Source organism: Coturnix japonica, chromosome 1 (assembly GCF_054131305.1).
Source record: "Coturnix japonica strain WE chromosome 1, WE-NBRP24, whole genome shotgun sequence".
NCBI lineage: Eukaryota > Metazoa > Chordata > Aves > Galliformes > Phasianidae > Coturnix > Coturnix japonica.
The window spans coordinates 117,315,414-117,340,865 of NC_140663.1; the positions used below are offsets into that span (position 1 = coordinate 117,315,414).

The window sequence follows — 25,452 nt, forward strand, 5'->3', positions numbered from 1 at the left end:
TGTATCTTCTCCTATATAAAAACGTCAAGATTTTTCTTTTCCTTTTCCTTTACATTTACAAAAGAACATAAACAGAGAATCTTTATGAGTTTTCCAACAGAGAGCTTAGTTATTTACTATATTTTTAAACTGTTGTTTTGTTATTGTTGTTGTTTTTTTAAAAAAATATTTATGTTCTTGGGAGAGGTGTTCACTGGAGACTCATAGGAAATTTTTACTGATACATTTGAGTGAATTATCATAATTCTGTGGGTTCAGCAGTTTATTTGGTGCTGTGATTTTAACATGAATCTTGACATTTCAAGCAAACTAGAATTAATAAGAATAATCTCTCAGCCCTATCACAGTCTCGTTTTGTTGGTTGCCCACAGTGTCAGTATCAAGAAAGAATATCTTATTGAGGAAAAATCAATCACTCCTTGATTTGGAAGCTTGATTTGCTGTTTGTCTTTCTTATCTTTCTTGCTTATCTGCCTTTGTAGACTTACCAGCTTGATAAGGAATCAACTAATAAAACAAAAAATTCTTGATCTTTAGGATTTTTTGATACTGCAGGAGGAGTTAATATAAGCTGAAGTATCTTTTGTTCTGCCAACAGAGTGCATGGAGATGGTGTTCTTTTTTTGACTGTAGCAGTAATAGGGATATTTGTTTAAGAATAGTAAAATATTCTTCCAGGCATTATCAGATACTGTTTTTCTTTTTAATTAGTGTGTTACAGTTGGATATATTAATCAGTAGGAAAAAAAAAAAAAAAAAAAAACAGCTCAAGGAAATGTGAGACAGAAGATTCCTGTTTTCTGTATGAAAGTATCTCTAAGCCATGTGGAGTTATTCTCTTTATCCTTGACTGTTCTTTACAGCACTTAATGAGTGAATGTATCATGCTATTTCTTAAATAATAAACAAAAATTCTTAAAGACAACTATCTGAGCAAAAAAGGAAGTAGTTCTGAAACATGAAAATGAAAGAATGCTGTATTTTTTTTTCTATTATTTTTGTAAAAGATAGAAGAGAAAGCATTGTGATCTGATGCTTATTTACTAACTTCATTTGAGGTTGTATGTTTCTATGTAGGAAGGAATAAGGAAAGGGAAGGGGAACACTCTGATGTCCTCAGTGTGAATATTTTGACAAATATGAATTTATGAAAGTAGCTTCTGCTCTTCCCCCCACATTGTTTTGGTGGTATTTGATTAAATAAAATACAACCATGAGAATTGTTGGGTCTTAGCAGACTAGCAGTAATGAGAAATACGTTATTAGGTGCTTAGCAGATATCTGTTTTGTAAAAGGCAAAGGAATAAGTTTCCTTTTCTAAATGCTAGCTGAACACATTGTGAACTATCTTTTTTTGCTTTCCATGTTAAGTCTGCTACTTAAACAGCTGTTACATAGTCCTAGATTATTTGGGTTTTAATAGTTGCACAGAAGTAACCATAGGTTGATCTGAAAGTAATGCCACCTATGTATTTCCATGGAAACTGCAACAGATACAGAGAGCACAATAATACTACTTGATAGAGCAAATTCTGATCTACAAAACAGTACTTTTCAGCATTGTCACTGCCATTAGCTATGCATTTTTGCTGGCGGTGAACAAGAGCCTGCATGTCATGTTCATGCAAGTCTGTACTGGCAGAAGTGACCCACTGTTGCTACTGCTGGAATGTACCACCCGCCACCTCACCATGCTCACACAGTTTGGTCTCTATAAACATTCACCAAGCACCGAGGAATGTCAGAGGGTGCCATTTTTTCCACATGGAGGAATTCAGTTCCACACCTTTGCTCAGCTACACTCGCATGTGAGACACCATTTTGTCAGACTGCCTTCCTGCTGCCATCTTTCACACAGCAACAAACTGTAATGGGATATTGGTGGGAAGGTTCAGCCTTTACTGCCATACCAACAGCCACCTCTGATGCTGTAGGCCTACGTAATAAAACAGAAAGCATTACTTTCAGAGCAACCCTTCTATATTATCTACAAACTTTGGGTAATAGGATTCAGTTTACAGAAATTTAATTCTGAAGCAAATTACTGAGATAAACTGTTTATTCGATAAAATGATATTTTTATTACAGATTCTGGACCTACCACGATGAACGTTTTCTATACATGTTAATGGAATATGTACCAGGAGGAGAACTTTTTAGTTACCTGCGCAACATGGGGCGTTTCAACAACAGCACAGGACTGTTTTACTCTACAGAAATTATTTGTGCAATAGAATACCTGCACTCCAAAGAAATCGTTTACAGAGACTTAAAACCTGAAAATATATTACTAGACAAAGAAGGACATATCAAGCTGACTGATTTTGGATTTGCTAAAAAATTGGTGGATAGGTAAGTACGTTCTTACTGTTTAACGTACAGAAATTACAATTGGAAAAGCTTGATTTCAGAGATCAGCATTTCACAAATGTGAAGTCACGTAGTATAAAGAAAGTGGGCTTTCTTGAAATCACTATAACACCTTAGGCATAATTAGGAGCACGTGAGCTACTATAGGAAAATATTCTTATATGCCTATGTTTGTTCATTTGGGTTTTCAGTAGTCCTTTTTAAAAAAGAGGCTTCAGTAATGTAAAATGAGGAGAGAGCGTATCTAACAATATGTGTGTCGATATGTTAAATAGGAGATAATCTTCCGAACAAGTTGAATTGCTAAATGCTTTGTAACTGCTGTTTCCTTCTGATTTCTTCTTAAAGAGATTTTTGGTGACGTAGTAATATTTTTAAGCTGGATGCTGTGTTTTCACTACCTTGTTGTTAAAATGAAACTAATATGTAGAGAGACGGTTCAGCAAAAATAATTTAACTGATTTCTACACTACTGTAGGCCTTAAATCTGTTTTACTAATGTTCTGTAAACATTTTGGCAACACGTATTTTTCTCCTTTATTTCTGTCTTCTCTCTGTTTGAAGTACTTTTCCAGAATTATGCATGTTCTAGAAGTGTCATTAGATTGAACAGAAGGGAAAAAAACAACTGTCAAGTTAGAAAAATGTATTTATAAGGTTTGATATCATGCCCTATCTCTTTAGAGACCATATCCAGTTGTTCTAGATGAGATAAATGGATGACTCTAGTTGGGTTAGATAGCTACTTGTCTTCTTCACTCACCTATTAGCTGCTACTTTTCCTACAGTTAATGTGGGGGAGCTATTCCACAGCATATGGGGGAAGTCTAAAGGAATGTTTTGAAATGAAGGAACTGTGAGAGGTCTTAGGAGAAAATTCAGATGGGACAGATTAAATCATGTCACCGTGGTCCAGAAGGTTGCTTCTTGTGTGCTATGTGCTTACGGTGATGTGTTGCCTCAGCAGAGTACAATGCTAGGCAGAAATAAATACAGTTGTTCTGTTCACCCTTGGAATTGAAAGATCTGTTTTATTCAGTTCTTAGTGAGCAAACAGATTTATACATGTTGACATTTAAAAAAAGAAATAAAGAAAAAAAAATAATGATTTAAATTGGAGGCTCTCTTTGTAAGACATCTTTGCACTAAATTTTATTCCCTCCGTTTTAGATGTAGATGCTGCCACTTAGTGGTTATTCTTAATTTGGATTTCTGTGGCTGGAAGACAGGGCATGAGTAACCATTCATATAACGTGATAGTTCACTTGAAAGTGTATCTTTTGAACTGAAAAGTTAATCTATGAGTCAATTTGTTCCAATACATTTTAGGATGTATTACTGTGCATGTAAATGTATGACAGCTAATAGAAAATACAGAAAACATTTGGAATGAATGAGGACTTTTTCATGCAAAAAAATAGGTAACTCAAGTCTTTGTTTTTTGGGTTTTTTTGGTAACTACATGCTATTCCTCCCACAAAATCATTTTCACAGTATTGTTTTTGTCACTGTAAAAATATGTATTGTTAAAAACAAGAGAAAAAAACAAAAACCAGACCCTGGCTATCCACTAGCTATCCACTAACACACTCCAGTTGGTTGTGGTTATTATGTCTAATAAACTTTTTGTTGCATAGACTATTGTGTGTACTAAACATTTAGACCAATACAAGTAAGTATCTCTATATGTGAAAACTGTGAGTCTGTATATGTATATATTTATCATGAAAATGAAGAGAATTTTTGTTTTTCAAGTACGAGAAGATGTTCCTAGAGGATGGAAGACATGATTTGTGAAATAAATTATAAAATGTCATGTGCCTGAATAGTTACATGTTCTTGATGTATATTACATAAATGATTCTATAATACTTAATTTGAGGTTTTCTGAACACATACTTCTCTCTTCCCACTATGGTGCATGAAGAAGCGAAGTTTTTTTTTTATCTACAGTTAAAAAACAAACAACTGTGAGGCAGAATAAATCACTGTTATTGATATTGTGATTGATATGGGAAAGATTTGAGTTTTATAGTTATTACAATTATAGACCTTTCTTCTTATGGAAAGGGCATACCACTGCTCAGGCATAATATAACAAGTAAACATATTTCTGATTTTTCCCACAATTATTTATGTGTTATATCAGTGAAATGTACAGAAGTTTACAATTTTACATTTTCGTGCACATATTTTACTTAGTTTTTGAAATTTTCAAGTAAAATAATAATTTCCATGTTTTTTTTTAATGGAGTGTTGTTCACTGTTAATTTTATTTTCCTCAGTGTAAATCCCATTTAAATAAAAATAAATAAAATAGATAATAATAACTTAGGTGGTTAAGTTCAATACACTTCTTCACTCTTCCTTAAAGTGGTTTTGCCTCACAACAGTTCTTCAGAGTGGACTTGAATAGAGAAAACAAAAGGCAAGATGTAGCAAGTCATGTTCTTATGTAATTGTCTTGTGCGTCACTGTAAAACAAGAATATCCTGAAGAACAAACTATTGAGGGCTGCAAACAAAGCCATCTCCATTGAATTTAACTGTGGAGGAACTTCCAGAAGACAACATGAAAAAGGACATTACATATCTCTGGATCCTGTGTGAGAAGCTTGGCAGGGACTGTAGAGATGGAGGGTAAAAAATGTAGAGCACTACAAAATAGTACCATCCAGACTTTTAGCTTCTTCAGATGACACTGTTAACAAGTCTGACAGATGCTATTTGATAGCTTATCTTTGTTACAAGCATATAGTGTGATTTCCTAACTTTAAAGTTACATGTTCAGTATTATCAGTTATTTCTTACCTGCATTTCAGCTCTTACCCTGGAAACCCATAGAAATGGAAATTCTGAAGCAATTGGAAGGATCTGGTCCATTCTTATTTTTATGCTTTATAGTTTTCATCCAAAAGAATGGCATCTAGAGGTTCAGATTAAATACTACAAGCAGTGCTCTGAAAGTAATGCTTCCTGTTTTATTATGTTGACCCACAATGTCAGAGGTGGATGGTGGTGGTATGGCACTAGAGGTTGAACTTTCCCACTAACGTTCTGTTACATTTCATTGTCATGTGACAGATGGCAGTTGATGCCAAATGTCATCTGACATTGGAATGTAGATGAAGTAAAGGTGTGGAACTGAATTCTTCCATGCAGGGGAAAACAATAGCACCCATTCATGTTCTTCAGCTTTTGCTGAATGTCAGTGGGGACCAAACAGTGGATGAAAGGACAGTGAGGCAGTGGGTAGTGCATTCCAGTAGTGGCACTAAGAGTAGTGGGTCACCTCAACTGGTGAAGACTTAAATGAGTGAAACATGCAGGTTCTTGTTCATCACTAGCAAAAATGCAGAGAAAATGGTGGTGACTTCATTGAAAAGTAGTGTTTTGTAGCTTAGAATTTTCTCTGTCAAATAGCGTTATTGTACTTTTTGTATTGGTTGTAGTTCCCATGGAAATAAATAGGAGGCATTACTTTCAGAGCAGCCCACATAGTAATACAAATAATACTTCATACATTTTCCAAAATACAGAATAGTTTCTTACTTGACCAGCAATAGAGTACATTAAGTCATGATCATGTGGTACAAATACACAGCTTGACAAATACACCAATTACTGGCAGCTGTTTACTTGCAAGACAGGCTAAGTCAGCATAAATAAAAGTTTGTACACTGGATTGTAATACAGTTTCTTAAATCTTCGGAGAGTGGGTCATAATTTTGTTTTAAATGGTAGGCGTTATCTTGGCAACTGCTAGATGGCAGCAGTGTGTAAATAGTGCTGCACGTAGGAATTTTCTTGGATGTGATTGATTTGGAAATTCAGTTTATATTTTCCAGCAATTTATATTATGTCATCCATTTGTCATCAAAACTGAGGATTTACTCTTACAGAAATGAACATGGCTTCGATAGTATGCACAGTATATTAGTAACATGCTCAATTTAGCCGTGGATTAATTTGCATTTGCTGTTTTAAAAATAGGGCTGAAGAAATTCAATTCCTTGTGTCTTGAATTTTTGAAAGTTATGTCTGGTTATACAGCTTGTCTAATCTTAATTCTTAATATTTTAGGAACAGTATATATATATTTTTAAAGCTCCAGTTAAAGTAGTTCTGCAATCTTAGAAAAGCATTTTATTTAACCATCTAAAAATCAAAAGATAAAACAAAAACACTGATAGTCTGAGATGCCATTATACAATTTTTGAATGTTTTCTTATGGTTGTGAAGAAGTTTGTTAAGTAGAAAAATGGAAGGAAAGGAAAAATGGGAAGGTGAAAGATGTATATATTGCTTTTTAAAGGTGATTGCTAATCATATTAATGCATTCATTTCTGGTTTCATTGCTTTCCTTGGAGAAAACTCATACTGCATTCACAAAACCATCAGAAGTTTTTCTTTCTGTAGGTTGTGTTTCAAAATACGTTGTCATGTGAAACCAGGCAAATTCTGCACAAGTGTTTGTACAAATACAAGTGCATACGTAGATTGCTCTGAATGTAATGATTTTGATTTGTTTCCATGGAATTTTCAACAACTACAAAGAGCACAGTAGCACTATTTGATAGAACAAATTCTCAGCTACAGAACAGTTTTTCACTGTAGTCACCACCATTAGCTATGCATTTTTGCCAGTGTTGAACAACAGCTTGTATGCCACGCTCGTAAAAATCTGCATGGCCATCTGGAATGTGAGTTGTCTTTCACACTGCTGCTGCCACTGCTGGGCCTGTCAAATGTCTGTAGCTTACAGGGTGAAAACTACTGTGAATGATTTCAAAGCAACACATAGTCTGATGGGTTTGGTACTGTGCTAGCAGCCAGGAGGCTGAGTGTACTGGTGTCTCCTGCAGTCAAGAAGTTTCTTAATATCTATATTTTTCTCTGTATACCTGGATTATGTTACAGCAGTCTTCTGAGATATGTAGAGGTCTTGCTTTTCTTTTATTCCTGTATATGATAAATAATGTAGACTCATCTTGAACATTTCCTGTTTTGTTGTTTGTTTGTTTTTTTCCATACTTTTAGTTCCAATTCAGTTTAATTTTATTATTGTATTTTATGTTTTCTGTTTTCCTCCCAGAACATGGACACTTTGTGGCACTCCTGAATACCTTGCACCAGAAGTCATACAAAGCAAAGGTCATGGGAGAGCTGTGGATTGGTGGGCCCTGGGAATTCTTATATTTGAGATGTTGTCAGGGTAAGTGTTAGTGGTTAATATACCACAGTAATATTACGTCAAATATAAGGTTATGATTCTTTGCTGATTCTGTTTGTGATACTCTGAAGATCAAATTTGGATAAAATTTGTTATTACCAGTTTTCATTTTTTGTCTTTAAAGAAAGCAATTATGGTGCTATATTAAAAGCAAGCAAACAGAAAAGTACCATTATTGGCAGGATACTTGGGGGGAAAAGCTAAAAAATTTCCTTTTAGAAAGCTTAAGTACTTTTAATCAGTGGCTTTTTTTTTTTTTTTTTTTTTTCCCTAATCTCTCGTGGACAAGAGTTATGTTAAAATTGACATTTTTATTTGCAAAACCATGTAAAGATGAAGATGATGAATACTGGTTTTCTTTGAAACTTCTGTAACCAGTTTCTAGCAAAGCAAAATAACAGTTGCAGTGAGAACTTCAGTTTGTTAATAGATAGGAAGCAGGAAGACGTGTCAGTGCAATTTGCGTTAGTACTGAGCTTTGGTTTTCTTTAAACCAAAGTAAATGGGGAAAAGGTTAAATAGTCTATTTTGATGATAAGATTTCTCAAATGTTATTTCTGGTGTTTTGAAATTTGCTTGATAGCATTGTTCACAGAAGACAAAAAATTTATATGAGATTTTTTTCGGCATTAGTGTAAGTAACTGTTTCTCACTTTTAAGTATTAGGTAGATAAAAGTAATTGCCTGACTTTGCTCTGATTTAAAAAAATATTCATTTATATTTTCAGTAAAATAAGTAACAGGGTTAGAAAGAAAGTGAAATTGTGCACGTGTGTCAAACAAAACATCCAAATGCTTTTTCTCACTCTAAATATATATATATATATAATATATATATATTTTTTTTTTAAATCACGTTTGTCATTGTTACTGCCATAGAGTAAGTACAGATGAAAGCAATGTTTTCATAGCTTCCTAAGAAAGATTGTATTTCAATAAGTGTTTGCTAGTGTCAAGAGTATCAGTCCCAGTGTGCTCAGTGCCTTCTCACAGGTTGAGCTTACATCAGGTTGTCATTATGGCTTTTTGTTCCGAATCTTTGACCCCATAGAGAAAAGTAAGAACAAAAACTTCCTTCCCTGAATTTGTTCTTACTTTTCTGTGATGTGCCATTAGCACAGAGCTGTGGTGCTTGAACAAAAAAATTGATTGTGTGAGCAGAACATCAGTGGCTCATCATTTCTTCATTGCTTCAGTATACAGCAAAAGCTTGGTGTGAGTGAGCCTACCTAACACTATCCAAACTGTGTCTGAGGACAGTGCTGCAGCTCACTACTTGGTTTCCTTGCTGTGAATCTTAAGGCAGAAAAAGCATAGAAATATACTAAGTGTTTCCTACTGAAACGGGTGAGTTCAGCTGACTCATCTAACAAAAAGTATTTTATATAGGTTGATCGGCATAGAGGCCAAGCTTCACCTTTCTTCCATGGATATGGGTGGGATTCACTTCTTGTTTCTTAGAGGGATGAATGAAAGGAACAAGATTCCAAGCAGCCCTTTTGCTGCTAATCTTAGTTCTAGACAGCATGAGGATATAAGTGCCTGGGGCAATAACATTAGCTCAGATGTTACAATCTCTCAATGGTTGTATGAGTGATTCAACTTCCTGCCACAGGATTTGGTGGGGGACCCCTCAATATCAACTTTTCTGTGCTGCCTACTGAGTCCCACTGAAAGTACAAATCTGGCAGTTCTCTCTCTTTTTTTTTTTTTTTTTTTAACTCAGGTTGATAGGATTTTCTCTACTAGTATAGTAGCATAGTAGTGGGAATGGTTTCTAAAGTTAACATATTGAATGCAGTTGATATTCAAGGAAGATCTCATCTGTGGACTCAGTGAGATCTTGAGATACAAGAACACTGAACTATGACTGCTGCATGTTCTGCTGAAATATAATGGGTGTATATTTAACATAATGGGAGCAGCTGCAGTCATTTCTAGCTGTAGGATTTTCTGTGACCTGATATTGTCTGATGAGATCTCAGTTCCCCCAAGCTTAATAGGAACATTTCAGCTATTGAGACTCTTAACTAATAGAGATAAATGATGCGTTTTCTAAAAGACAACAGAGGTCTTGCATTGTCTGATTGACAGAGCAGCTGCCATCTGCAAGTGGTTTTGTAATGGTCTTTCTTTTACTACAGTATTTCTGATTTAATAAAAGTACTTGTGTTTATATGCTCTCCAGAATGATGTATATATGCATCATTTCTTTAGTGGTTGTTTGGGGTCTCAGTCCTCATCTGGTTGATTTAAAATTCTGATGTTTTGTGGGCAAGGGGTTGAGGGGAGCAGAGACTGTGTTGTCCATCTTTTCTTTAAGAGGAAATGTTATCACCGAATGCTTTAAGCATTTTATCAGCTTTTCACTATTGTTGGCCGTAGCAATGTTTTAAAGCACTTTCCCTCATCCACTCAAGAAATGGCTTGATACTTAGTATTAAGACTTTTAATGCAAAAACAGTCATGAGTAGTTTTGTTTTGTTTAACCCCTTAAAAATTCAAGGAAGAATTAAGAAGCAGGACAGTTATTTGAAAGTGAACAAAAATTGACTTCATGACCAAGTTACTATTTGCAAATAAATGGCTTGTGACATTTGGTAGTTATTTCCTGGAGTTACTCTTTGGACCCCAAAAGCAATTGAAAAGAATAGGGAGATGTGTGTGTTAGGAAATGATCTCTCTAAAAACAAACAAAATAAACCACACTTTCCTGTTCTTCAGTGTCTTATTTCACTAACTCAGTCCCTGGAGGCTCATGGAATTCAGGTTCTGCACACTCTAAGATTAGGGCAAAGTCCCGTTTAGGATTGTGATAATAAAATATGGGAAGGAGAAAGAAGAGGGTGAGGAGAAATCTTTACAAATCAGATTATTAACGTCAGAGGTTTTTTTTAGTTAATCTGAACAATCTAAACAAAGTGTCGATAGAAGAAAATAGAAGTTAGGAGATTTATGTATGTTGAGTGATAGTGTTCTCTTAAAATCTACCACAAAGGAAAATATTCTTGTTATTTAATGTATTACTTGTATTAGATGATTATAGTACTGTCATCAGAAATACAACTAACAGAATTTTCTCAATTAGTGAGAACTTTGGGGTTTGTTTTTTTGTTGTTCTGTTTTGGTAGTCACGTGACATAAAATCATACAATCTTTTGAGTTGTAGCAGTCTTTAAAAGTCACCTAGTCCAAGTCCCCTGCAATGAGCAGGGACACCACAGCTAGACAAGGCTGCTCAAAACCTTGTTCAGCCTGACCTTGAATGTCTGCCGGGATGGAATGTCCACCACCACTCTGGACAACCTGTTCCTCTGCTTCACTACCATTATAATAAAAAACTATTCCTTATATCCAGTCTACATCTCCCCTCTTTTAGTTTTAAGCCATTTTCCTTTGCCCTATCACAACAGAGCCTTTCATACTTGATCTATCTTTTATGGTTAGATAATGATTTCTGCCTACAGTTTCTTCTTTCAGACTTGTTTTTCCCTTGAGGTTTTGCAACACCCCTTCTTCAGTGTTAAAACGATCTGTTATTTTTGAGACCAGTGTCAATGCCATTGTTACGCATCAATTAGCAAAAGGAATGGCTTGCAGCTGTTGTCCTCTTTACAGAGAATTTTTAGCTTTTTTTTCAGTAGGTGGAAAAAAGGCAGCTGTTTATATTTGCCTTCTGGTGTGAAGACGGTTTGAAGCTCAAGGGGTTTTCTGTTGATTTATAAGGTAGCTTCCAGCACAATACTTGTGCTGTTGTGTTAAAATACCATGCTACGTGTTGCAGATTGACCAGTTGTGTGTAGTATCAAAGTCAAGTTATTTGGTTTTTGAGTAAGAAAAGTTTTCACCTCAAATCTCATACTGCAGTACAGCTCCAATACACTTTAAGCAATATTGCCCTTAATTTTTTATATAGCCAAATGTAATTTAAAAGAGTAATTGAAAGATAACATAGTAATTTAGAATTTTTTAATTAGGAAAGCACAAAGCAAACTTAACAGGCACAGATATATAGAAACATATACAAGGTCCTCCTTCTTTTTAGCACCTCAGAAGCATACAGAACATTTGGAGATGAAGGAAAAAAATATCCTGTATTACATATCAGTCTGCTTACTGCAGCAGGCACCTTCATGCTAAGTAGTTCAAAGGTCAAATTCTGATTGCTTTTTATAATTCATTAACACACAATAACAGATAGAAAATAGTAAGTTGAATCTACTATTTGTTGCTTTGCTTTGGAGAATGTGAAGGACATTACACAAGTGAAAAAGTTTATATGATATATGATAGTGTCTGGTTTGCAGAAATGTTACATGTTTTAAATATGTCCATTTTTCTTCTTTTCTATCAAAGTAGTAATTCATAAAAATGTAAATATTCTTCCTGATATACATATGTTCATCGGTTTCAATAGTGAGAATGTTCAGTTTTTCATAATAAAAGCAAATAGTTTGTTCCTTCAAAGATCAGAAAATTATAACCTTTTTTCCCCGTGGGGGGAAGGGAATAATTGTAGTCATATAGGGAAGAATTTGGTTGTGTATGTGACTGAATTTTACATTATTGAAAAGGAAATGCTAACTCATTTCACTTTTAGCTAAATAATAAAACATTTAGTACTTCTGAAAATATATACACAGAGGAAATAAAGTGTGGTACTTGTTGAGGACTAATCTGCATTGAGTAATGTAAAATTAAAGAAAGACTTGAGATGAAGAAATGTTTTTGCCCTTGTTTCTGCTACCGGTGACTTCTAAAACTATCAGCACTGTATTTGTATTGTGTACACGTGCATGCAGTTTAAGTCTGTTAGAAAGTAATTACAAAGTGTTAGGAAAATGTGAAAACGTTTTAGGAGTTGAGGCTGTTGTAACAATGTTTGGGATTTTGAATACCACCTGTATTAATTATATCCAGTTTCTGTTTTGTGAAGGTTTTGAGGTAGAAGCACAAGAAGGGGGTGTTGTGTTACAGAAGTCAAGGTAGGACAGATTAGTGAATGGTTATTCCATTCCCCTAAATATTTCCTGTGGTAGTTTCTAAAAAGATGACTCTGAAAACCTCTTGGCACTTGGTGAAAGCTGAATGTGCCTGTTGTATGGAAGTTACCTACACTCCGAGCCTCATACACTAATTGGGGTCTGTCATATACTGGTAAGAAAAGCCCAGCAGATTTTCTCAAATCTCACCGTAGATGTTAAGACTGGAAGCGGTCTCTCTGATAGCTCACAACTTTTTTGAGAATTCTGTAGAAAATGAGTGTATAATTTTAATTTTATCTTGATTTCCTCATCATCCCAGGGAGATTAAATCAGTGCTTTATCTGTCCCAATGAAAAGATAGCTGCACTTCAAGAGACTTTTGGGTTCTGAACAGTCTGAACAGCTTGTCTCCTTCAGACCTTCTCTAACAAAGCCTGTACTTAAACTAAAGAAGTACAATAAACTGAACTGGACAACATGTTTGTATGTAGGGCCTTTGACAGTTCGGATGGAAGCTAGTCAGTGGTTACAGGACAAAATTTTTTGGAATGGCAGTCTCAATATGGCTTGATAATTTATTTACCAAATTAGTATTCGATTGATGATGTCCTACCAAAACGAACCATGTAATCAGGTTGGGGAGATTACTATAAATTCATAATATTTGCACGATCCTTTTTTTTTCCTAACCTCCCTAAATTTTTTGTGTTAAAATAGGTTTCCTCCATTTTTTGATGACAATCCATTTGGTATATACCAGAAGATTCTTGCTGGCAAAATAGATTTCCCACGGCACTTGGATTTATATGTAAAGTAAGTCTGTGATTCTCAACCCAGTCTTTCATATTCTAATTTCCTTCTCAGCTTTCTTTCTGAAAAGATCTTCATAGAAGATTCTGATTTTCTGAAATACTAAGTTGGGAGGTATTTTAGATTACCTGTACTCTCACACTCAAAGTAAAATTTTATGTCTGATAGACTGTAGGCAGGAGATACAGTTGTTATATACTGTCTGCCTCTCATACTTTTCTGCATATATTGGAATATTGAATGCCTTCCTGCATTAAGTAAAGCTTATTGTTGCTAGCATTGTGTGAGAGAGGTAGAAAAGAGAACCATGAGGAGATACTTCAGCATGGATAAAAATTAGGAGGGCACCTGATGCTGTAAGTTTCCTAGTTATGTTATTAAGCATGTATGTGCAGGTTTTGCTCTTCAGTCTAGACATGAATTGCAGCATACATTAATCAGTGTACTTGCTGATACACCTCTTTGCCAGTTTTTGTTATCCAGATGTTCTTTCAGCTTGTGCTTGGCAGTTCATTCTCATTACATTCCTGCCTTTAAGGGGTCTTCTGGGATTCTGGTTTGGACTTTCTTCCTTTCACACTTTGGTTTTGAGTGACCTCATCCATTGACTTCACCTGCTTTCCTGCACCAAACTGTTAGCATAATTTATGTGTCTTGTTGCAGCAACTTCCCTTTTAAAAAAAAAAAAATAATAATAATACACAGAACAGGGAGACTCACATCTTTGCACTGTTTTTTTGTTGTTTTTTTTTTAAACACACTTGCTAAAATTGTTTCATTCTAGTAAGACAGGCTGCTTTCTTACTTACATCCTTTTCACTTTCGTTATCTTCTTCCTAGCAGCTGGTATCTCAGCAAGAATGAGGACTGTCTTGCATCCTATCTGACACATTCATGCTATACTCAAAGTATTGATGTTATACAGTGTTAGCAACAATTGTATTACAAGACTTTTCTCTTAGGCAACAAAACTTTTCTTGCAACAACAATTTTGGAAAATGCCAAATGAAACATCAGTGCTACAGGAAATCTGGAAAGGCCTTGATGTAGAATCTCATTCTCTTTGTTCATACAGCAGCATATCAACTGATTCAAATTTTATCATTTCTAAATTGTTCTTGAGAAACGGCAAAGTAAAGAAACACTCAGCTGTCACTTGATTAAAATTAATAGGCACTTGTTCTATTGAATGCAGTATTTCTTTATTTTTTGTGACAATGCACATCACTAAGTTTAGCCATGTTATTCTAATACCAGTTTTTGAAGCTAACGAAGAATGATCCTTTGAATGTTTTCTGGTTATACTGGAAGAGCAATCTCCGTGATTTCACTTTGGCCGTATATCCTGTGTCTCTTGTTTTATTTTTCTGGATTTCTTTTAAGTTCTACTCAGTTTATAGCCACTTTTGGAGCCTTCTCTGTGAAAAACTGGAAGGAAATATTTCACTGAAGGTCACTGTAAAAGGAGTCAGTTGCTTTATTTAATCTAATCCGAACAATGACTGTCTGAAACTATCATGAGAGTTTAAAAAAAAAAAAAAAAAGATTTCTGCTTTGACTTCTTTATTCTCCTTTTATCTGGCAATTGAGTATTTTTCCAGTTTAGTTTCAGAAGTGTATCCTGCCAAATACAACAGCTCTTGAAACAGTTCAGCACATTCACTGTGAGTTCATGTATTCTTTCTGCATCCACTTTTGTGATTCCTAGGATACATGACACAATATTGTTTTTGTATTGGGGCAGTAGGATTTTGAACCAAGGGCGGAAAGAGACAGGTATGCCACGTTTGCCTCTTCTTTTTTCCTTTTTCTTTTTTTTTCCTGTAAATCAGCTTGCTTAACCTTCTGCAAGGTTGAAGAGTCTAAATTGCCCGTATTCTCTAGATCTTCAGCATTCAGTTTAATATTGGAACTTTCAAGTCTGTTGAGGCTGTAGATACAAGAGAGGTGGCTAAATTGTTCTTACCTTTGATTGGAAGTTTGTGAAAGCAGAATGGTATTGTGCTTTACTACGTAGCACAGTAATAATTGAGATACAAATTAACTGCTTCAAATATATGAAGCCAGATTTTCTCCCAGATCATAAGTAATCAAGTGAACTCAATGAATTATGCTCATTTAGTTTTATGTTGTTTGGCACTTAAAAAGCACTTTGCTCTTAAAACACAACTCCTTTGTGTCTCTATATATATTGTCATCTTTTAGAAGTTTGATGTAGCTTCATGGAGAGTTGCTCAGTGATCTTGACTCTCAGAGGAAGATTTTCAGTGAAATAAAAGCTTATAGATCTTACTAATTTTATAAAGATGAGTAGTTCTTCCATGTTTTCCCAGAATATTCAGCTGTCATAGAATTTAAATTTGAATGGATGAAGTTTGGGGTGTGACTTTATCTGTATTTTAAGTATAAATTAGGTTTGTGTTCTGCCAAATAGATTTGTGATCAATTTTGATATTCAGAATGCCCAGACAAGTACAGCAATGCAAAGAAAGATAGTAACACTTGGACTCTTTACTCTCCTGAAGTGCAAAATAAATGAATGGATAAATTATACACAGTATTAACTAGCCAAAGTGATGTATGCTTATATTCTACAGCACTTGTACGGCAGTCAAATATATATTGCTTCTGCTGAACAGAGAACACATATTCTTTATTGCAGAGACCTTATTAAGAAGCTACTTGTGGTTGACAGGACAAGGCGATTAGGAAATATGAAGGTCAGTATAAAGTGATAGATGTAATGCACAAGGTAAAAGAATTCTACAGAAAAGACTTAAGAATAGTTTTGAGTTTTATAACCATGAGTTTGAGTTACATTTTTCCAAATGTGACTTTTGTTGTACTGTTCTAAATAAAAAGTTCAATTCTGTATTTCTGGAAGTTATACTCAAATTGCTATCCCCCTCTTCTGAAAAGTGAAAAAACAAAGAAAAAGACGGGTTTTTTTTCTTAATGTATATAATTGAAACCAAGCCAGCCAAGGGAAAGTAATCACTACAAAGTAATAATACCTTTAGCCCTACATCTGAAATGAAAAAATAAAAATAAGTGGTTTTATATATGTAAATATTTTATAACAGTATTTAGGACTTCTTGTTGTCAGTACTAATCATCTGTAACATTTGATAGAAGTAGTTCCTAGTACTTTTTTCTACTTTTTCTACTTTTCTAATGTTTTGATTAGTGTGAGAATTAGAATGCAGGTCTGAATAAGACTCATTCTTTAAAACTCCAGAGTAAACTGAAGTAAATAAAACTGCAGTGGATGGCATTGTGGAATATTTTAATTTTCATCTTCCTTGTGTAAGAAGAATGCTAAAAATAAATAAATTGGACCATCCTGCTGGAACTCAGGATCTGCTGGGGAAATAACACCTGTAAATTTATTCTGTAGAATCTTTTATTGATTATCTCCTGAAAAAACAATATAAGGTTAAATAGACCACTAGGTTTTTGTATGGCATAGTTCTTAGGATGAAATACGTGTCTTGGCATTCATATCATTTAGTAAATGTTTTGCTTTTCTTTGTTTTTTAAAGAATGGAGCAGATGATGTGAAGAGACATCGATGGTTCAGGTCTATAGAATGGGATGCTGTACCTCAAAGGAGACTAAAGGTACTTTCTGAAAAATACTGGATAGGACATGCCAGTGAGAAAATATTGTTCATTTGAAATGTTCTCTTCATTTCAAACTGTAGAATTTTTTTTATTTTTTTTTTTTTTTTGCTGTGTGTGTGTTTTCATATGTGTATAAGTATGTGAGTATTTGTATTTATCAATAATTATACTTTCCCTTTTGCACTGCAAAGTTAATTTATTTGAATGTCTATTCATAGTTTTTATGCAATACCCTTATGAATAGTCAATTTAAAAAAGCCTACTTTGTTTTGCCCAAGTCAGGTGATTAGCATTACATACAGTAAGCTTCAGTTTTCATTTATAGGTCTTTGTAAGAAACTACTATTGTAGAATTGAAAGAGCGTTGGTGTGGGGTTGTTTTTGTTTCCATTTTTTTCATCCCCTTGTCTTTGTGGGAATATTCTCTCTGGGCTTTAGTTTTTTCTGCCAAGTTCAACTCAGGTAAATGCTTTAATAAAATGTAAAGCATATGGGACTAGGAGGAAGAGGAAAGGTGAGAGAAGGATTTATGAATGTAATTCTAACACAAGTTTTAGCAGCACTGAATTAGAATTCAGTATTATATAAGGGCAGATGTTTGCAAAAGCTATCAACAGCGTAAAATGCTTTTTAAAGAACTCTGGAAGTAAACCTTTTCTCAAAGTTCGAACTGGAACAGTTTCTCACAGAAGTGATTTTCGATAACATAGATTGCCATCTGCAGTTAGTCAAGTACTAATTAGATGTTTGGATTTACTTTTATTTGCATGCCTTTTTACAGTGAATTTCTAACTAGATAATTTGGGGAAAATACAGAAGAAGTGAAAATGCTCATGAGGTATTTTTGCTAACAGCATCCTAACGTAATGCTGTAGGCAGTTTTTTCCTCTATTTTATGTTGGAATTACAACACCCAATTGACAGTTTATCTAGAGGTGTTATAACAAAGGCACTGTAAATTCTGGTCATGCAAAAATCACAGATTGGAATATAACAATTCACCTCTGGTTTACAATGATCTGTATCACTGATTTACTAAATAAATAGCAAATAGTATTTAACAAGAGAATGTTAGTCTCAGATCCAACCACCCTTCAAGCAATATTTTTATTAATAAAAGCATTCAGGTGATGATTGCATTGAACTTTAGAAAATGAGAATGAGATGCTACTTAATTATTCTTCAGATCAAAGTCATAAATTGGGTCAGTAATTTGCTTTGTGACTCTGCTTCTAAAAATAACTATTTTTATAATGTTAGTCTTTTATATACTGATGAAGAGGTGGAAAACATGACATAATACGTATGTTTTCCCTCTAAAAAGTATGAGTTGTTCTGTTGTACAAGTGGAGCATTGAATTACACTCCTGAAATGATTTTAAATGTCAATGTTTTGCAAATAACATTAACTGCTGGAAGAGAGAACATACTTTTATTGCTGTTAATTCCTCTCTCTGCCTCTCTGTTACTTAACAAAACTTGTTTCCCTGGTAGTTTGCTTCTAGGGAAGCAGGACTATCAGGCATTCCCCCTCGTAGAGCAAATAGTTTGATTTTTCTTGATAGGCCTTGAGGCTCTTTCACCTTTTGAAAGCTAGATGAGGATAAAGTAGGTTTTGGGCCAGGCTGCATCTTCCCTTGATTTTAGCAGTAGCATTTTGGCAGTCTTCAGTCAGTTTGGGTAGCTGTCACTGCATAGGAGTTTTTGAAAGTATGTTTTCAAGTCGTTTTTGGGAACATTGGAGGATTGAGATTATGAAAGTCTATGACTTGGAGTGCTGTCCTATATACCTGTGTCCCCCACACACAGTTCTCCAAAACTGCATTAAACATTAAAGCACAGAAGCTGAGCATCTGGTACAAAGCAGACTGTGGCCATCTTAAGAATCTGTACAGTATTCTGTGACATATTGCCAAAACAAGGCTTTATTTTTGATTGAAGTGTGGAGATACTGTCTATAAGAACTTTTCTTTCCAGCTGGAAACTTGCTAATGCCATTTTTCAAAGCCTAAAATTTCAGGTTAGATCTCAAAGTCAGTGGAAACCTTTATCAGGGAATGGAGAACAACATTGCGCTTTGTAGTTCTTCTTGTGCTGTAAGTTACTTTGGCCAGTTTGGTGTCCTTTAGGTTTTCTCAGACTAGAGCAGTATGTTTGGTATGCTGATAATTAACGTCTCTATGTCACTGAGAAGGGGACAGAAATGAGTAAGGAAATGTTTTGTTGTTTTTTTTTTTTACCTGTAACTGATTGTTTCAGAAAGACGGTTTGTCATATTTCTGTGCCCAGAAGGGCAGAATAATCTCAGCACTGAACAGAAAATAGGGGGAAAAAAAACTGTGAACTGGAAACCCAAAGGATCTTCTGAGAAAAGAGGTAGAAAACAAATATTTCTCATTGGACTTCCAATTTCCATAAGGCATAGTATGTAGTGTGAGGCACATACAAATTAGTCATTTCAGCCTCTTTCAAGTGCAACCAATCTGTTCTGAAAGCAATTAAGGCTTTTTTTTTTTTTTTTTTTTTTTTTTCCTTCAATTACAAAGCAATTACCTGCACTGCTATCATGGCTTTATCTTATTTGAGACGGACCTGATGGTGATTATGCAGCTGCTTGCCAGTTAGCCGAAGTGTGAAGGATGAGGAGAGTGGCAGAGTACTCTGTTACAGAACGTGCTTGGAAGTTTAACTGAAATAATCTTTTGAAATAATTAACTTCCATTTGCAAAGTAGCTGATGGAAAGAAGCAGGTTGATAAACCATACTACCTTTTTTTGTGTTTTTTCTCACTAGCCTCCTATAGTGCCGAAAGTATCCAATGATGGAGATACTTCCAATTTTGAAGCTTATCCTGAAGATGACTGGAACAAAATGCCTCCAGTACCCCCTAAGGATCTAGAAATTTTCAAGAACTTCTGAATGCAACATCTACACTGGACAAGGTATGTTAACAGGCCAGGAATCCTCTTCAAAAAATTGCAGGTCGGAAAGTTAGAGCCTTGTGCAAAAACCACATTTTCCGATTCATAATAGTGATTAATTCTTCCATGAAGCTCTTAGAACCAACATGAATTGACCACAGCAATATATGGTATAAAATAAAATTGAAATAATATACTTTACAGCAGGCTTACTGAATGATAGAGATATGCCACAGTCTTCATTCTATAGTGATACTTACCCACATGTATTTTAATCTTTCCATTTAACTTTTTAAATTGAGAGTGAAAAGCAAATATGTAGATTGATCTGACAAATAACAACATTCATTTCTTAATTCCAAGAATTTTGTATTAAGAGCAAATGCTTTAGTTTGAACAAGATTGTCAGTTTAATTCAAAGTATTCAAAGAATTATGTTTTAGAACTGTGAAAGACTGAAAACTGACATTGAAATAACATGTTCTGCATTGTGTTTTTTAATTCTTTTTTCATTGTTTTTTTGCCTTAGAAACTGGAAAGAAATTGAAGAGCAAGTCTGAAGAAAAATTAAATCAGTACATAAATGAAGACTTTCCTTGTGGATGAGAACTATAGTGCATTCAGATATGCAAATAAGAATATAATGAATATCTAAGAAGTTGGAGGCAGGCAAGAATCAGTTTTAGATGTAAACATTTGGCATTGGTTTAGTAAGTTGTAATATTGAGTCTACTCCGAAGTAGACTTGAGTAAAGTGATATATTTTAGGATTTTTTTTTAACTTATGGTTAGTTAAGTTCCCTGCTATTCCCAGATCCTTTTTGCATAATTAACTCATAGATTTAATTTTATAAGTTTATACTAAACTTGTGTAATTAAAAGCACAAATTAGTATATATGTATATAATGAATACAATACAACTAAAGCACAGGAACTGTGCAAAGATGTAAATTTTTGTACTTTGCAGAGTCTATGATTTTTATTTTTCAAATAATGTTTTTCAAGAAGTTCTCTAGGGATAAAAAAAGTTGAAAGGATAAATGAGTTTTTCATCATCTTATATACATTTTATAATTCTTTGTAAAAATAAAAAATAATTAAGTTTTAAATAAGATTTGTACCTAAAATTTCCAATGCCTCATACTTGCAACCATAGTACTTGAAAGCAGAAAGACAAGGGCATGTTTTATTGTTGATTAAGATGCATTTTAATTGTTAATTTATGAAATTCTGTTACACTTTTGTCTCTACAAACCAGGATATTGAGTGATGATGTGCTGTCTGAAATGTGATTCCTCTTGTGACAACTCTCTGTAAACACTCAGTTCAGTGCATACTGGTATAAGGGCTATAACTGGCTCTTACAGGAGTTGTTCTCTCTATTAAGCTTGCTATCTTCTCTAAATTTAAAGCATGAGCCATAACGGCCTTTTTTCATTATTGGCATAGTTGTGGTGGAATATTTGGCACTTCTGAATATCAGAGGGAACACTAAATTTATGTTAGAACTTTATTTTTCTGCTCCTGCTTTTGGATATAGCCTGAAGTCTCCACTGCCAGGAATTCTGTATGTACAGTGTTCGAGCCTTAGATGAGAGGAATTTCTTGTAAACTGGATAACAGCTTTCTGACATCTTAAATACACTGAATTTAGGAAGCATTTCCAGTACTGTTTCATTATAAGTAGCACCAAGTATCAGTACGTGCATATCTATTTATCTTCATATATGAGTACACTGTATACAATTCAGGATTGTTTTTAGTCTTTTCCATGTTTCATATTGTGATATATGTAGGGGAAATTAAGTGCTTTGATTTCAAAAAGTAAATACCTTTTGGTTTTAGATAACTTTTAGGGAAATCATGATAGAACTTGTTGAAGTTGTACCACTATGAAGGATGGCTCTATATAAAACGATCTCTGTTGATCTTATTGACTGTTTTCCCTATAAAGAATTCTCCACATTTTTGTTAATCTAAATGCCATTTAAAAAAAAAAAAAGGAGGCCAATGATCATTTTTCTGAACTAAATTCTGTGTGCTTATTATACAGGCATTCCAGTAATTGCAAATTAAATTACTAATGTTGTAATTTTATGACAGATATACAGCTGGTCTCTCCTGGTGGAAAAATTACTTCAATTCTCTTTTGTTTAGCTCTAAATAATGCAGAGATGTAGTAAAATAGTAGATGTACTTTGAAAGCTTGCAACTTCTAGTTTATTAAATCTGTGTATTTATAAAACAGATTAATTCTTAGAGACTGTATAACTTTTTGCAGAAATACAGTATATAATAAAGTTACCCTTCTTCAAAGAGGTAGTTCTGGAATATTAGAAATATTGAAAAGTGCTTCAAGTTGATTACCCCAGCTGAAAATCAGTGAAAATGATATAGGAATATATAATAAGGAGAATATCCAGGGAACATTATCCTTTTAACACAGTAAAAATACCGCATTCTCTTGAAAAATGAGTCTAGTCTTCTTCATTGTATCCATAGAGTTAGTTATTCCAAATCAGTTTGAGAAACTGAAGTACATAAAAGAGCTTACTTTGTCTAAGAGGAGAGGGAACAGTTTATTTTTTAATGTGAAAGTGTTTTTTGGGACCAGAAGTACTACAGAAAAAGCATGGTTTTGGTTTTTTTTTCCTTTCAAATTTAAAAACTGCACTGTTTAAATCTTTATAACTGAATAAATGGAGTTAGAAGTTGCATTTGACTGATTCGCTATATTCATGGTCAGAAGTTTTGAAAGGCTGAACAGAAAATTGTGCATTTTCTTTCTAACCCATTCTTACTCACATACCCATTGCTGGCAGTGGATGCACTGGCACTCAACTATGATAGAGACTAAAGAAGTGAATACAGCTTTCTTTATAGTGCTAACCCATGGACTTCACATTGTTTCCAGGGCCATGCGTACTTAAAACTAACTATTGACCTCGTCAACATGCTTTCTAGTACAAAGCTACCTTCAAAAATTTTTAAATTAAAATCCTTAATAAGACACCTTTTTGAAACATTATTATAAATGATCAGTTATTTTTTCTACAGTCTTCAACTTACCAAAATGTTATTTTACATACCCATTTTATTTATTTGAGCAAGTGAGTTGGTTTTATTTTAAGTCTTTGCTGGGACTTCATGGACCACTAACAAACACAGTTCTGTCTGAGTGCTCAAGCAGATGTTTCCAGATACACACTGCTCTAAGGACTCTGGATTTATTTTATTCTTCCTTAAGCAAGCTAGAAGACTTTTTTTTTTTTTTTCCTCCTTCCTCTATTCTGAAGTTCATTTTATTATGGTTGCTTTTGTTAAGATATATTTTTGCATATAGACTGTTGCGTAAGGACTGTTTTCTTGCAAGAGCCCATAGGCCTTTCATATTCTGCTTTGGCAAACAAGAATGTTAAACATTAAAAAACAATCTTATTTTTGAGTTTTATATATATATATTTTTAATTGCCCAAATTAAGGTTTTAAAGTGATAAACATGCATTGTAAACTTGATTGCCTTGTAACCAAATAATAAAAATGCTTCATGACTTAAGTGGAGAACATGCTGTAGATTTTCCTGTAAATTAGCTTGATCAATGAATATGTGTGCTACTGAGCTTTAACTAATGTGATCTTCCACTGTAAAAAAAATAAAAATTAAAAAAAAAAAAAATCATTGTTAATTGATCAAAATATAGGTACTGAACTATGTTTAAATAGATCAACAGGGATTTTGCAGGTTTGAAAGCAATTAAGATATGGCTGTTTCTCGGCCCATCTGCTTGCCATTCAGAAGAGTTGTGATGCAGTGCTTCCTATGCTATGGAGTTATTTTTCAGCTTTCAATGACTGTAGCATGATTCCTTTTGTACTGTACTGTGTACAGACTTCCCATGTTTTGCACTTTTCTATGGCAAACCTAACTAACTGCTTTATAAATACTCTGTTGTGTAGTAGGTAGTGATAGTAAAAGCAGGCATTTGTGTAGTACATAACCAGTTTGAATTGCTAGATTTGCGAGGTTAACTTGGACTAATGCTGTATGTTGCTGGTTGCTTGTTGTAGCTCACATGTATAAGTACTGTTCAAAGTTACAAAGTCAGCCCTCATTGCACAATGAAAATCACTGTGATCTGTACATAAACCCTAGTAAAATTTTATTGCTGCTTAATTTATGTAATATCTGTCAAATCTGGATTCATTTAATAAACCTTTATAACTTTTTGAATGTTTAAACCTAGTTTGCTTCTATTTATGGTGGGAGGTGGTACAGGTTTTCATCCAAAAAAATGATGAAGGAGAGAGGAATTGGAAAACAACCATTCCTTCTTCTCAGGAGTAAAGTCTTAACAGAATATGACAGAAGTGGTGGAAAATATTTCATTTGGCATGGAAGTAGTACCAAGGAGTGCATTTTCCAATTCATTTCAGGTAGTACTGATACTGAAAGCTGTTGACTTGAACTTTTCATTAAACTTTGATTATATGGCCCTAAATTATTTGACATTTTCACAATTTAATGACCTAAACACCATTTGGAACATTTATTTCAATCTTTGCTGTCATTTTGCTCAGCACCAAAGAATATTCTTAAAATGTCAAGCATACCTAACTGAACCTTTTCTTCATCTTCCATCGAGAACTTCAACCTTGCTTTTACTAGAAATCATTTAGCCATTGGTTGTAAATTACTTATCCAGTGTCAGTTGCATTTTATTTCTTACCCACATGTAAGTTAACCTTGCAGAGGTAATTATGTAGGCATAGGACTGACTGACTGGATATGATATGAAATACTGGAGGGTTTGTTTTTTAGCACAGTTCTGTGCTTTTTTTTTCATACCTGGCTTAAATCTAAACGCTGTACATTGACATTTTTCACTCATAAAGCACTATGTTGTGCTTTAAAAAACAGCTAATCAAAAGTGAAGGAACACTGTAGTAAGCCCTGGCAAACTTTTAGTCATGTCTTTGACATGAATCAAAATAACTGCTCACTTAGAGCATACATGCTTGGTAACACTGAAGAATTTAGTGTTTGCGAAGAATTCAGTTTGGCACCTTGTTCTTACCTAAAGCTTTTTGTTATGTGACAGAGGTTTTTGTTCATTTTCACATACTTAAGTACTGAATATTTTTTGGCTTCACATGTAACTCAGAATCTTCTCCAACAAAGGTCATCTAAAATATGATTTTTCACTAATGCAGAGCAGATAGGTTTAACTGATCTGTAACTGTCTCTGTGGATCATACTCACATAAGTAATGGTCACGGCCCCTAAATGTGTCTCATGTACATGGTTCATTCAGCTTTCACTTTTTTTTTAAAAAAGAAATTGAAACAGTTTGACAAAAATCTGCCTTTCTGTGACCTCCTAAATAATAGTTGCACTACTAAATGCAATATAATATTATTGTATATTATTATAATATTAATAAGAAATGATTGTAAGCACTTGCCACTTTTGCAACTCTGAATATTGCCCTATGCTTTGTAAATCTGCATAT

At 34.1% G+C, this 25,452-nt stretch overlaps 1 protein-coding gene across 1 annotated transcript in view; it reads left to right on the forward strand.

Annotated features, from left to right (window-relative positions):
• PRKX (protein kinase cAMP-dependent X-linked catalytic subunit) overlaps nt 1-24,181 on the forward strand; it is a 52,853-nt gene extending 28,672 nt beyond the window's left edge. Inside the window, exons 3-9 of the mRNA XM_015848788.3 lie at nt 2,089-2,352; nt 7,465-7,584; nt 13,305-13,400; nt 16,060-16,117; nt 16,940-17,017; nt 19,814-19,962; nt 20,471-24,181. Coding sequence (XP_015704274.1) covers nt 2,089-2,352; nt 7,465-7,584; nt 13,305-13,400; nt 16,060-16,117; nt 16,940-17,017; nt 19,814-19,939 — 742 coding nt within the window. The 3' untranslated portion in view covers nt 19,940-19,962; nt 20,471-24,181. The remainder of the gene's footprint in view (nt 1-2,088; nt 2,353-7,464; nt 7,585-13,304; nt 13,401-16,059; nt 16,118-16,939; nt 17,018-19,813; nt 19,963-20,470) is intronic.
• Nucleotides 24,182-25,452: the final 1,271 nt, after the last annotated feature.